Raw genomic sequence first — 14,966 nt, forward strand, 5'->3', positions numbered from 1 at the left:
CCCATGTAAATAAGGGACCTTTTTAGTGCTTGCCAGGAGGTCCATTTGCTCTTATACACTCATCCTTCTGTTGCCAGTAGCTCTTTTATTATATGTGCTTATGTCCTTTAGCATTAACACTATAGTTAATATTTTTTCACTGATGAATCATTTTACCTCTTAGTGATAGTATCTTCTTCAGTAGATCATGCCTGTGATAAAGTACCAGTTATGTCATTCCTCTGTACCCTTTGCTTCAAAGGCTACATTTTCCTTGCTAATGAAAAATTTATCATCCTGTAATCACCTGGTAATTTTGAGAGCAGCAACAGACCATTTTATAATGTAAATGTAATTTCTGACAAGACTAAGTACTTTCATTTGAGTACACTTTAAAAAAAATCTTCAAATGGGAACATTTTGAACTGCCTGTTCAAAAGAGCTCTGTTCTACAAATAATATCTTTTTAGCTTATGCTTATTTCAACATTTTTTTATGATGTAACAATTGTAGTTCTTATGAATGAAAAATAAATAGTTTTTTATTTGATTTTTTTTAATGGAGTGGAGTTATAAGTATGTTTGGAAAATTTATCTTTTATATTATGTAGTATTTAAAGGTGCCCCTGATTTAATTTACTATGTAAGGGTTTGTTCATATAAACAATATTGAGTATACATTTGGGAGGTTGTATTGGCCTGTTAATTTGGTATCTATTCTTAAAACTAATGTGGTGTTGAGGTCTTACATTTGCATGCATTGCTTGTTTCAAATGTGTCTAATTTTCAACTTTATTAAAGCACATAATAGTCATTATTTACAAAGCACTTTATATTTTCTCCAGAAGTTCCAAATTAGCGTTTTAATGGTTAGCATTAAATATTTACCATTAGTGTTGCAAGACTGAAATGTACACAATAATGGTATAATCTGACATATTAATGTTACATCAAAGTTTTACTTTGGAAGGTGACTGTCAGTCAATATGTAGAAGTCATGAATAGTGTAAAGCTCAGAATTAAATTGTGAGAAATACTAAGCAGTCAAACAAATGTGATAACTGAAAGATAAACCATTTCCAATGGATTAGCAGTGTGGTTTAATAAATCAGGGTGAACCAAGGCAGTAGCCATGCGTGATGGAAAATGGAGGATGTAAAAATTCCCCCACAGCCAGACCACATTTTTTCTCTCTTTTATATTCATACCTACTCAGTATCAATGCCTTCCAGCCACAGATCACTGGGAACACATCTATAATTCACCAGATTCCTTTTAGTGCTCATTACAAAAAGGGAGACCACACATTATGGTTAATGCACATTGACTATCTATGGGCTGTCTCACAGTGACTGTTATTATGAAAGATACTAGAGGCCCAGTGCATGAATTTGTGCAGGAATGGGGTGCCTCAGGGTGGCCTGCGGAGATTGGGCCCCAGCTCATGCCCCCAGCCTTGCAGCCCCGCAGCCCCACCTGGCAACCCACCTTGGCCTGGCAGTGCCCCCTCACCTGCTCCACAATCCTGCCTGCAGGGTGATAGGTCGGGCCCGGGCCCTGCCCACACACCCAGCTCCCTCAGTGCCTGGGAGCTGGCAGCGGCCCCACCCCCTGCCACCACCACTGGTTGCCATCTGCGGGGTGATAAGCGGGGCAACCAGGCCCCCATTTGCACCCGCCTTGACCTGGCACCACCTGCTCATCTGTTCCACCATCCCACCATTGTCCCGCTCTTGTCAGGGCCCATTGGGGCCAGTGGTGCCTCTACTGCCGCCTGTTGTCAGCACCACATCACTGATGCCCACAATGTTTCGTGCCACCCCCTGGTGGTCAGTGCACGTCATAGTGAGCGGTTGAATTCCCAGTCTCCCAGTCAAACTCTTGTGGAACTCTCAGTCAAATGACAGCCTGAAGGGAAAATTTGCATATTGGGCTTTTATTATATAGGATTATGAGACAGTACAGGCACTTGGGCCTGGGAATGGAAAAATACAGATAGCTAGGAAGCCAGGTTAAGACCAGGTGGCAAGAATGTCACCATATGTCCATTCCCTCCTTAAAAAAAAAAAAAAAAAAAAAAAAAAATGCAGAATTAAATCTCCCTTCTAACTGCTTGCTTTTCCTATCCTGACATGAAAATTTCCACAAGCCATTTTCAAAAAGCCTGTCTTTTCAAGCAAGCCTGCCTAGTCCCCAGCTTATCAAAGCAGCCAAGCAGAACTAGCCCCTGAACCAGTTTACAGGGCCTCTTTTCCTCTGTCCTGCCTCCCTTATGCTCAGGCATAAACTTAATAAAATCTGTCTGGAAACTTCTTTAGGGTTTCCTCTCAATTTCTATCTTGGGGAACTCAAGAATCCCAATGCTGGTAACAGTTATAGGATTTGTGCATTGACTATGTAAATTTGGGAAAGGTTTAAGGAAACGTATTCACTTTGATTACATGCTCTTAGGGACAGTGGTAATCCTAGGAGTGAATAATTTAATAAAGCTTGTCTAGAGGGAAGAGGACTATAGTGAGGCTAATTATTGAATTGGTAAATAAGTAGTAGTCACTCATATTAGACAGGAGAGGAAGATGTTTGGTATTTTGTGTTTTATACAATGAGCTTGTTTTTGTCTATGCTTAGATAAGATTATGAAATGTTCTTGTTTTGTCTCATTTCATCATAGTGGCAGAGTGACCTTGTATGATACTGGTGTTCTGTAAGACTGTTTATGTCCAATAAGAGAATAACATGATTTAGCTGTGATGTGCCCCTACCAGTAGGAAAGCTTAGCTAATAATACCCGGCAAGCTCACAGGACAAACTGTCACCATTTCAAATGATCTCAGAAATCTCAGTGCTTATGATAGCGCTGTAAATAGGAAATTAAGGAATGAGGCAGACAGCCAACCATTATATAATGCGCAGAGTTATTGTGTAGAGAATTCATTTTGGAAAGTTCTTAACTTTTTAATGTATTATCTAAAATTTTATATAATTTGGGCTGTAGCATTATAGTGACCTTCAGGCTGTCCCAGACATTTAGCATCCCATACGAATTTTTATAATATTTTGTTTCTTTCAAAATGCTTTAAAAAGATTCACAAATATTATTCAGTTTTTTGAAAGGAGGGAAACTCAAGATATTTCCAAATAACTAGTAAGAAACTTTCAGCTTTGTGAAAGGAAAGCATGTCTAGAATATGACTAAATGAAGAATAGATTCAGTTACCTCTTCAATATAGTAGACCACAATTCTAATTGGACATTGACTAAAACAATGATTAATAATAATAGCCAACATATGTGGTATGCCAACTAAAGGACTAAGAATTTTACATATATTTGTTTATTTAATCCTCAAAACAAGCAGCACAATCAGATAACTGTTATTGTTATTAACAGAAAAACTAACACTGAGAGGTTAATTTATTTACCTAGGAAAGGCTATGACTGGGATTGAATTCAAGCAGTTTCATTCGAGGGCTAATGTTATATATCATTGTGATCTTGTTCTTCAAAACATTAATTCTTCTTTAAGTTAGATCTGTGCAGTTCTTGTGAATTATTTTCTGATATCCAGAGAGATGTCTTATTTCTTTTCTTGTCCACCACAGTGGTTTTCCAAATCTGGATGCCCACTGCAATCACATGGAAAATTAAAAAATAAATAAATAACTTATGCTCCACTCCAGACCAATTGAAAGTCAATCCTGACCCTAGCTGGTTTGGCTCAGTGGATAGAGCATTGGCCTGTGGACCAAAGGGTACCAGGTTCGATTCCAGTCAAGGGCATGTACCTTGGTTATAGGCTCCTCCTTGGCTTGAGCCCTGGTCAGAGTGCATGCAGGAGGCAACCAGTCAATGCGTCTCTCTCACATAAATGTTTCTCTTTCTCTGTCTGTCCCCCTCCCTTCCACTATCTCTAAAAATCAATGGAAAAATATCCTCTGGTGATGATTAACAAACAAATAAAAAATAAAAAAATAAATAATAATTTAAAAAAAAACAGTCCCTGGGATGTTGCCTATATACATGCAACTTTTAAAGGCTCTTTAGATGGTTCTGATGCACATTGTGAAGGTTAAAAACTCTAATGTGTGCGAATATAGAAACAGAGAATAGTATGACATAGTGCAGAGATACCATATAAAATAAATATTTGTCCACCACAAGAAATACTGTTTCCTAAAATATGTCTCAAATTTAAAAGAAGAAATTTATGGATAATATTATAAGTTCTGAGGTTTTCATGGTTTGGTTTTGTTGCAACCTATTTTGATTTTGCATAACAGAAGCCATACCAACAATAAATTCTCAGTGTTTTAAAGTTCCCCTAGGAAGCTGAGGCTGTAGGCCAACAAAGTGACCCAAAGTCCAACAAGGAGTAGGTGCTTACAGGAAGAAATGGGATATTATCAATTGTCTTCTTGTGGTAGAGACAACTAGAGACTGATGAGAAGAGTTGAGTTAAGGTGTTTAGTGAATTGGTAGAGGTCAAGTATACACTAGTGAGAGAGCATGAAGTCCCTGGGAGTAACAATTATAGGGTGAGTCTGTGTTCTCTTGCAGGTTGTTACTCTACAAACCTCTCTGGCTGCTCACAGAAATGATGGGAGTGAGTCTGAAGAATATGCTTCCTATAGTGCAGACTTGGGAGAGGGGCAAGTAATTTGTGCAGACCCCTATATTCCCTATAGAACAAAAGCTTTAATCTATGGAGAGATGGACAACACATACTGTCATCCTTAGGGCTATGGTGAAAACAAATTGCAGCTGATTAAAGAAACACATACACCACCTCTAACCCTGGGAAAGGGGCTGGGATTTGACATGACAGTTAAGTAGAAAATCCTAAACTTTCTATAAAAAGCTCCTAGAACTAGTGTATGAGTAGTATATGAGTTTATCAAGGTTGGAGGATATATGAGCAATATACAAAAGTAAATTATATTTCTATATAATTGCAGTAAACAATTAAAAATAGAAATTATCCTATCTAATAAAAGAGTAATATGCAAATTAACCATCACTCCGCTACACACAAGCCACGCCCACAAGCCATGCCCACAAGCCAGTCAGGAGTGAGTATGCAAATTAACCCCGACCAAGATGGCTGCGGCCACAGAGCAAGCAGGAGGGAGGCTTGGGTTTCCCCGGCGATGGAGGAAGCCAAGCTTTCCACACACCCTGGCGGGCCCAGGCCTCCATTAAAGGCTACAAAGTTTCAATTATAGAAGATAAATAAATCCCAACAAAAATGGCGGCAGCCACGGAGCTGGAGAGAGCAGGAGGCTAGGGTTGCCCCCGGCAATGGAGGAAGCCAAGCTTCTGCAGCCCTGGCCTGTCTTGGCCTCCGCTTAAGGCTACAAAGTTTCAATTATAGAGGATAAATAAATCCCAACAGAAATGGCTGCCACCACGGAGCGAGCAGGAGGCTTGGCTCCGCTCCAGGTTACAAAGTTTCAATAGTAGAAGATAAATAAACCCCAGATACCAGGGCCTCCGCTTGGGTCGCTGGGGGGTGTGGCCAGCCTGCAAACCACCACAGGCCCCTCGCCCAGGCTGCCCCACGCCCCAAGGGAACCCCCACCCTGATCCGGGAAACCCTTCAGGGCAAACCAGCTGGCCCCCACCCATGCACCAGGCCTCTATCCTATCTAATAAAAGAGTAATATGCAGATTGATCATCACTCCAACACACAATATGACTGCCCCCATGTGGACACAAGATGGCCACCACAAGATGGCCAGTAGGGGAGGGCATTTTGGAGGGACCAGGCCTGCAAGGGAGGGCAGTTGTGGGTGAGCAGGCCAGCAGTGGAGGGCGGTTGGGAGGGACCAGGCCTACAACAGAGGGCATTTGGGGGTGACCAGGCTGGCAGAGGAGGGAAGTTGGGGGTGACCGGACTGGCAGAGGAGGGAAGTTGGGGGTGACCGGGCCTGCAGGGAAGGGCAGTTAGGTGTGACCAGGCCTGCAGGGGAGGGCAGTTAGGGGCAAACAGGCTGGCAGGGTAGCAGTTAGGCATCAATCAGGCTGGCAGGGGAGTGGTTAGGGGGTGATCAGGCTGGCAGGCAGAAGTGGTTAGGGGTAATCAGGAAGGCAGGCAGGTGAGCAGTTGGGAGCCAGCAGTCGTGGATTGTGAGAGGGATGTCCAACTGCCCGTTTAGGCCTGATCCGGGTCGGGCCTAAATGAGCAGTCAGACATCCCTTGAGGGGTCCCAGATTGGAGAGGGTGCAGGCTGGGCTGAGGGACACCCCCCACCATGCATGAATTTCATGCACTGGGCTTCTAGTATGCATATAATTTGCCATAGAATGAAATGCTTAAGTATAAACCTAGCAAAATATGTGGAGGATATATGTGCTGAACATTACAAAATGCTGATGAAAGAAATCAGCGTTATGTAAAGAAGTAAATAGAGAAATATATCAAATATATGCACATGGACTTGAAGACTATTGTTAAGATATGAAAATGGTGTAACTCCAATGAAAATCCCACCACAGTTTTTATGTTGACTCTAAAATGCAGGTGGGAATGTTTGGGGGTGGGTGATAAAACTTTTCTGTTTGGATTTTGGTGGTGAATATATGACAATGTATATGTCCGAATCCTAGAGGCTACACCCCAAAGAGTGAATGAATGTTAGTATATGTATTTTTCAATCAACCAAGACATGGAAGTAATCCAGGTTTGAATGTAGACTGTGACAAATGAATGTGATAAATGACAAATGTAACAGCATTACATATGTTTGACAACCTCACTCAATGTAATGGAGAAGAAAGGAGCCTGACTTAGATATCTTTTGAAAAAAATATTGCATACTGTAGAACTAAAGATAAAAATACTATACATATACATTACTTTCTTGCAGGGGTATGGGTTTGCAATTCTGATAGTACTGTATATGTATACTAGTGTTGAATAAATAAATACATTTATTGTAGATTATGAGAGTCAGATTTTTAACTGTTTAAGAAAGAAGTTAGAAATAAGGAAATGGGGGAAGTCATAATGGATCACTGGGTTGAAGTTGTGGAATTGATAATAACAGTATAACACTTAGTTTTTTGATATATTTTTATCTATTCATTAGTTTCTAATTAGGAGATTTTTCATTAGTTGTTTCTCTTTATGGGTGTGATCTTTCCTCCACAAGATGTTAAGCTCCTTCAGGGGAATTTCTACCCCTTCTCTAATGTTGGTACAAGATGAGGATGGGATATGTAGAGGACACGGTCTATATCCCCTGCTAACTGACTGATTCACCATCAACTTAAAAAGCTACTAAATTGCCCTTTTCAGATTAAAGTTAGAATTGTTCCTAGTTTGTAGAAAAATGAATATTGGCTACAAAAGTGAGACCCTTTGATTTTATTAGAAGACATAAGAAGCACATTAAGAGAAGCACATTTAGATTATAATTATACAACGAACTAGAAATGTACATTTTAAAATCATGACTTTGATGTATCTCATATCAAATATAGTTATTTAGAGTTTTTTATCAGGAAAAATACTTTGAAAAATACAGTGCAGAATGTTGTTTGCTATGTGTTAATCGAAAATTCCTAGTGATCTTTTGTCCGTTAGGTTGATTTTGCAATCGTATCTTATAGAAGTCCTATAGAAACATTCAATGTTGTAGTATCTCAGGTGAAAAAGTACTCGGCACTCTTTCTGTGGAGTATCCAGGACATCTGTGGTTTCAGAGAAAACGAAATTTTCCAGTTCAGATGTTCCTGGTTTGTGGAAATAAAATGCATGTCATGAATATCTTGTCATGGTTTGTTCTTCACAGAAAATGGGAATTAAGAGATTTGAGGGAGTTAATGAAAGTCACCAGCTTTTCTTCTTGTTTTCATACAAGGAATCATCTCAAACCAGTAATAACCAAGGCTCTTCTAGAAGCACTTTAAAAAAAGGAAATGTCGTATCCAACATAGCAATGATTTTCAATGTTTAAATCATCCCCTCTCTCCCTAATATAGGACAGTCTTTCAGATATTTACTAAATATCCAGATACGTTGTCTTTTGTTCTGGTCTCAACTTCGTAGTCATTTCCGTAACTGAGAAGTCCTTTTATTACTCCTCCATCTTGTGTTACGTTTTATAGTTCAATTTTGGTTTCTTTAAACCATAAATTTTCAACTCCTTCCACATACCCTACATGTGGAGAAATTTCTGCAACAAATAGGGAAGCTGGCACTAAAACTTTAGAGTTATAAGTAACTCTAGATCTTTTGAGCCACTTTATCCATGTTGATGATCATGATCAAACATTTAAATTCCAAGTTACTCTACAGAATGAGTAATTTTAAAATCTGGAATTTTCTTCTATTACTATATGGTAGTGTATTCTTCAAAGCGATGCAAACATAAATAAAGGAGATAGCTTTTGCAGTTGCTTATAAAATCTCACAGCTGTATTTCCTGATATTAAGTGAGGTTTAAGTTTTGTTTTTATTTCTAAAATAATATGATTTTTCTTTTCCAAGCAAAGGCAAATATTTCTTTGACTATTGCTCAAATTTCCATATCTTTTTAGAGAAGTAAAACTATTGTTATATTTATTCTTTTTTTTTTGAACAGGTATTCCCTCTGAGAGATGGATACTAAATTTTGACAAACACCTTTCAGATGGCCTTGTTTTTGCCACAGTGTTGGGAGCCTATTGTCCATTTCTGGTAAGAGTTATTTTTATGCAGAATGGTCTTCTATTATTTGAGAGAACTTAATAATTTAAATTCCAATTATTTTCTGCAAACTGATTCTTTTAATTGTTTTTATTTTATTTAACACCTAAACCTGCATGGCCAGCATTACCTTTTTGTTTATTCTTATATTGCAGTAGTATACTACAGACAAATGTTCATATTTAAATGATTCTTTGTTGAATTACAGAGAATAGTTAAAAAGCAATAATTTTATTCCATAACTGAAAGGTTTGATTGTTGTCTTTTCCAGATTGAGCCTTATTTTATAAATATGTACACACAACCAAGAGGTTCTGAACAGTGTTTTCACAATTGCGCGGTTGTTGTGGATAGTCTTCGTGAAATTGGCTTTAACATTGGCATACAGGTGAGTACTTTTATATCATACATTCTATAAATATTTTATGAAGCTCTTGTTTCCTTATTTATTTCCCAGCTTTATTAGGTATGATTGGCAAATAAAAATTATATATATTTAGTTTGTATGATGTGATTTTTCTAGATGTGCAACATCATGATGTTTTATATATAGAGAGAAATGATTACCACAATCAAGGTAATTAAAACATTCATCACTTCACATAGTTACCATTTTTGTGTGTGCATGGTGAGAACACTTAAGATTACTCTCTTAGCAGATTTTAAGTATGCAATTCACTTTTAACAACTAAAACAACCATGCTTTACATTACATTCCCAGAACTTATTCATATTATAACTGAAAGTTTATACTCTCTGACAAATGTATCTCCATTTCCCTCATCCCCACCCCTTGGCAAATACCCATTCTACTCTCTGCTTCTATGAGATTGAGTTTTTAGATTCCACATATAATTGAAATCAAACAATACTTGTCTTTCTGTGTCTGGCTTATTTCACTTAGCATAATGTCCTCCAAGTTCATCCATGTTGTTACAAATGGCAGGATTTTGTTTTTTATGACTACATAATATTTCATTGTAAGTATGTACCACATTTTTTATCCATTCATCTGTCCATAGACACTTACCTCTTTCCATATCTTGACTATTAGGAATCTGCAATTGAATATGGGGGTACTGGTTTCTTTATGATACCAATTTCGTTTCCTTTGGATATATACCCAGAAGTGGAATTGCTGGGCCATATGATAGTTCTGTTTTTAATTGTTTTTAGGAACCTCCATACAGTTTTCCATGGTTGTTGCACCATTCCTGCCAACAGTACATAAGGAAGGGTTTCCTTTTCTCCGCATCCTTTCCAACACTTATTATTTCTTATATTTTTGATACTAGCCATAATGCCAGATGTGAGGTGATATCTATCTCATTGTGGTTTTGAATTACATTTCCCTCCTGATTAGTGATATTGCATACCTTTTTATATACCTGTTGGCCATTGGTATATCTTCTTTAGAAAAATGTTAGTTGACTCCTTTCTAATGTTCCTTTCTTACAAATTTTAAATCTAAATTGAAACAGTCTTTTCAAGGGATATTGTTAAAATGTGAAAATTGAAATATGACTTTATAGAATTCTATTGGATATTTTAAAATATGTATAATTATGTACATCCCAACTATACATGAAAAGAAAGTTTTAGTGATAGGTCCGGTTTTCTTAAACCACAAGAATGAATGCTTTATTAACCTTACTGAGCTCTAAGAATGAATTCAAAGAGCAGAGTTGTTTGAATATAGATATTGTATTATCATCTTCTAATTTAGTAACAAAAAATAAAATATTTCACTTTGGTTTTAAAATAAGTATTCATGTAGAGACCATAATGGCAACATACATTTTAATTACATTTGTACCTACAAGTTGTAATTCCCTCTAGCTTTTCACATTAAGTCCTCAATAGTAATAATCAAAAATATATTTTATGCTTAACATTTTTTAGCACATTGTTACTTTAGAGTGATGAAATAGTATAAATTATTCCTGACTTGAAGAATATACAAATTTATTTAATTATCAAGATATATACATGTTAAAGGATAAATGATATTCTATTCATGTAACTGTAAATGTGTGTAAAACATAAAGTGTAGAATTCAGATAAGGGAAGAGATCAATGTGTTCTAGACTCTGTGGGGGGTCAGGAGTTATTTGGGTTCTTGAAGGGTGGATTGGATTTTGATTGGAAATGATAAGAAGGTATTTACTCACAGGATATGTCCTAAACAAAATATAGAACAAACGAAATTAAACTGAGTCAATTTAAAGATCTGTTTAGCTTTATTCATGAATCAGGCAACATCCCATTTAGCAACTAAAGAGGATGGAGCTGTATAGAGTGGAGGGTTTTATAGGCAGAAAGAAGGAGGTGGAACAAGGAAGTGACTGGGAAAGAGTGGATTGTTTGAGGCAAGGTCACCTTTCTTTGGGGGACAGTAGTGAGGTCTATCAGGCAGATGTCCTCACCAGTACTGACCAGGAAATTCCAGACTGACTGGTTAGGATTATATTATTGGGAGAGGCTGAAACTGCAATTAGGTTACTATTAAGTCTCAGTTTGGTGACATGGACTTAGCACAATTGACTCTATTTTGGGCCTGTTGTCCCTCCTTCCTCTCCTCACCCCCTCCCTTTCTTCCTTCCTCTCCCCCTCCCTCTAACAAATGTGAACAAGTCCCATATGTGACTAGGTTGCCTGGGTTGAAATTTGGAATTAGAAATAGATATGGGCATATATTGGGATCTTGAATCAGCATACAAGTCAGCAGTTTACTTTGTGGATATTATGGGAATAAAGGCATTTACTCTTATAATAATGATGAGGATGGACTGAGAGGAGATGGACTGGAGACAGAGAACACAGAGCAATGAAAATCCAATTTTAATTGGTCAAGGACGAAAGTATTTTCTTTCTAGCAGGTGTAAGGAACCACTTTATATCAACCCACATTTGGGTACTAAATGTGTGTTGATATAAAGTAGTTAAAGTCACTTTATACCACGTGTGACGTTTACATTCTTTTATATTGGTAGAGTTGTAAAGCTAAACTGTAATCAATATTTTGGTCAGAGTTTTTGTATAAGAGAGTTTTAAAGACGAACTCTAATAAAAGATTTTGGTTTGGAAGAATACAAATACAATTCCCATCAATTGAACAAATTATTGAATCTCCTTTATGAAAGTCACTGGGTAGACCCTGCAGGGATTATAGATATGGTTAAACTGCACTTATGCCTTCAAAGCTATTAACCTACTAAGAGTGACAAATACATGAAAAAGAGCTCATGCAAACCAGTCAGTGAATGTCATAATAGACAGAAACAATATGCTATGGGAGACATAGGGGAGAGAAGTAATTCTAATAAGGAAACCAGGAAAAGCTGAGAATTTACTGGAGGTTCATAAGAATCTTGAAATATATTTATTTAGAAAATATAATTCATCATGTTATGATTATCTCCTTTCCTTTTTGATTTCCTCAGATATGTTGACTCAAAATATTTATTTTAATTATATAGGTAAAGACATTAAAAAATGTCTATCTACTTAAAAATGTAAAGATGTCCGAAATCTGATGACTGGAGAAATTGACAATTAACTTAGTAGATAATTACCAGGATTTTCCCAGCCAGTTCTAATTCACTAACTTTTAATCAGCCTGGATTTACCAACCACATTGAATGTCCGAGTTTAAAATTATCACCTTTACATTAATGTAGCCATAATGAATTAATACTGATGCTTAGTACTGATCCACATTTGAATCCTGTGAAATTTAGCACTGGATTTATTTATTAGTGTTTATGTTTCTTATTTTTCATGTCCTTTGCAACTGTTGAATCAGCTAGATAAGTTTCTGAGCCATTGTCGTGTCCTGTTGTGGAATCTTGGGAGTTGGACTTATTTGTTACATAGTCTCCCTTTCATGACATGCTTTTTATGTTAAGTAAAAATATTCTGGCCCTAACCGGTTTGGCTCAGTGGATAGAGCATTGGCCTGCGGACTCAAGGGTCTCAGGTTTGATTCCAGCCAAGGGCATGTACCTTGGTTGTGGGCACATCCCCAGTAGGGGGTGTGCAGGAGGCAGCTGATTGATGTTTCTCTCTCATTGATGTTTCTATCTCTCCATCCCTCTCCCTTCCTCTCTGTAAAAAAATCAATAAAATATATTTAAAAATATTCTGGGAATTGTTTGGATTCAGTGTAGAATGTATTTTCATTTCCATATGAAGATAGGTGGATATAAAAATAAATATAATAAACATTTATAGAGGTTATACTACATATAATTCACTGAGTAGTAGGAGAGCTAATGGTGAATAATTGATCTGACTTTTAAATTTTGTTTTATTTTATTAACTAAGATATTTCAGCCTTAAATAGCAGAATTCATGAGTAAAAGTGGTTTAAAAATAAATTCAATATTTTACATAAGGTGAAATCAGGGAGTAGAATATTATAGGGATAGTTAATCAGTTTTTTCAACACAGTTTTCAGAGATTCATTTAGCTCAGCCCTTCTCAGCCTCCTGGCTTATATGTGTACTAACAGCCACGAAATCCCTACTGAAATTCTCATGTAACACCATCTCACAACTCTGCTTAGGGCGGGTTGAGTAGCACCTTTTTATTGTGCTTCTCTTTTTCTGTAAGTTAAACCTTTCTCAATGGTCCCACAGCATATTTCCCATTGCATATCATTAATCAGAATTGCATCCCATACTTACAGCTAAAGCAGTGTTTGATAAAGATAATGGGATACCCACAGAAATTGGGATTTTTAGTAAAGAAGAAAGGAGATCATTGCTGTTGGGAAGGCAATGAACAATGTCCTCTGTGATATCACAGTATGTCAGTGGATACTGCTAATTATGGTTGGTGTCTAGTTTGAAAGCTGGTGATACCAGATTTCTACTCTAGCATTTTGTCTATTATGATTTTTTTGTTTGTTTAATTCCCTATCAGTTGTTAGTCCAATAAGAAATACTGTCATCATGGGTAAAAATGGATAAAATAATCAAAGTTCTTCTAGGTTTGACCAATATGGAGAAAATAATGATTAGGTATTTGAAAGATACTTCACATGAAAATCTTGTTTTAAGGAAACCTAACTTAAATTAACACATGGCCTTTTAAGCCTAGGATTGTAGTTAATTTACACTAAAGTATAAAGTGTAATTTAGCTTATTTTAATTGAAATTTATCATGCAGAAAGGTAAGAATGCTCTCTTCTCTGGTTTTCCAGTTTAATATCTTCATTATCAAATATATTGTTTCATTTCAAATTTTGAAATACAAGCTTTTGGAATAATTTTTATATTTCTATGTATATCTTTTATGTTGTAGTCACTAAAACAGTGTTCAGAATACTTTTATTGACCTCAGACTTGAGCCCAGAGTGTTTTGCCACAAGTGTTCTCCTTTTCCCAACAGATACATTTTCCATCCTCCTAGACAGCCTTCTTTGGATCACACCCATAGTCTGGTCCATCTCATAGGGCCCAGCAGAGCCATATTCTTCACTTGAGGGAATTAAACTCTGTATTTAATTATTTAGTTTGTTCTTACCTTAAATAACTTTGCCACATCTGTTGACTATGATTATCTTTGTTGAAGAAATGTGGGGCCACAGAATACTGATGAGAAACCTTGGAATTTTGGTATCTTTCTTAGTTCCTCTCAGGTCATATTCACTAGCAGCTTTCTACCCTGCTGAGGAAGGCCAGTTCTCTTATTTTTTACTAACAATCCCCTCCCAGGTTACCTTTATTGGTAAACCTTACTGCTTATTGTCAAAACAAGAAAGAATAAAGTCTTCTCTTTTTCCAAAAAAAGGAAAAGAATGTTTTTGAAAATGCAAATTAACATGATCAGATGGGCTATAATTATGTATTATTCTCTGGTAACTGCTGCCAAATTTTAGAGTCAAGTGCCTTAGCTCCACATAGAGTGAGTAGTCCCCACCCCCCCACCCCCCCTTATCCACCGGAGATAGGTCCAAGACTTCCAGTGGATGCCTGAGACCATGGATGCCTGAGCATTCTGTATACTATATACTATGTTTATTCCTTTACATACATACTTATGATAAAGTTTAACATATGGTTTAGGCACAGTAAGAGATTGAGAACAATAACTAATAATAAAAAAGAACAGTTCTAATATATTGTAATAAAATTATGTAAATATGTTCTCTCTTAGCAAACTAGCACGGATTTCTTCCTTCTTAACAATTTCATGGATAGATTCACTTTTATAGTAGATCTAAGTAGCTTCAGTATACGGTATTTTTCTTTCCTTATAAAGTTGAGAACGTTTACCTTTTCACTTAAAGGAA

The 14,966-nt window shown here is 36.8% G+C and overlaps 1 protein-coding gene across 1 annotated transcript in view; it reads left to right on the forward strand.

Annotated features, from left to right (window-relative positions):
* The window catches only part of CFAP47 (cilia and flagella associated protein 47), a gene marked incomplete at both ends in the record, with an annotated part of 517,322 nt that overhangs the window by 237,357 nt on the left and 264,999 nt on the right, over positions 1–14,966 (forward strand). Inside the window, 2 exons of the mRNA XM_080652339.1 lie at positions 8,565–8,659; positions 8,940–9,056. Coding sequence (XP_080508465.1) covers positions 8,565–8,659; positions 8,940–9,056 — 212 coding nt within the window. The remainder of the gene's footprint in view (positions 1–8,564; positions 8,660–8,939; positions 9,057–14,966) is intronic.

The sequence above is a fragment of the Plecotus auritus genome, assembly GCF_963455305.1.
Source record: "Plecotus auritus genome assembly, chromosome: X".
In the NCBI taxonomy this organism is placed as follows: Eukaryota; Metazoa; Chordata; class Mammalia; order Chiroptera; family Vespertilionidae; genus Plecotus; species Plecotus auritus.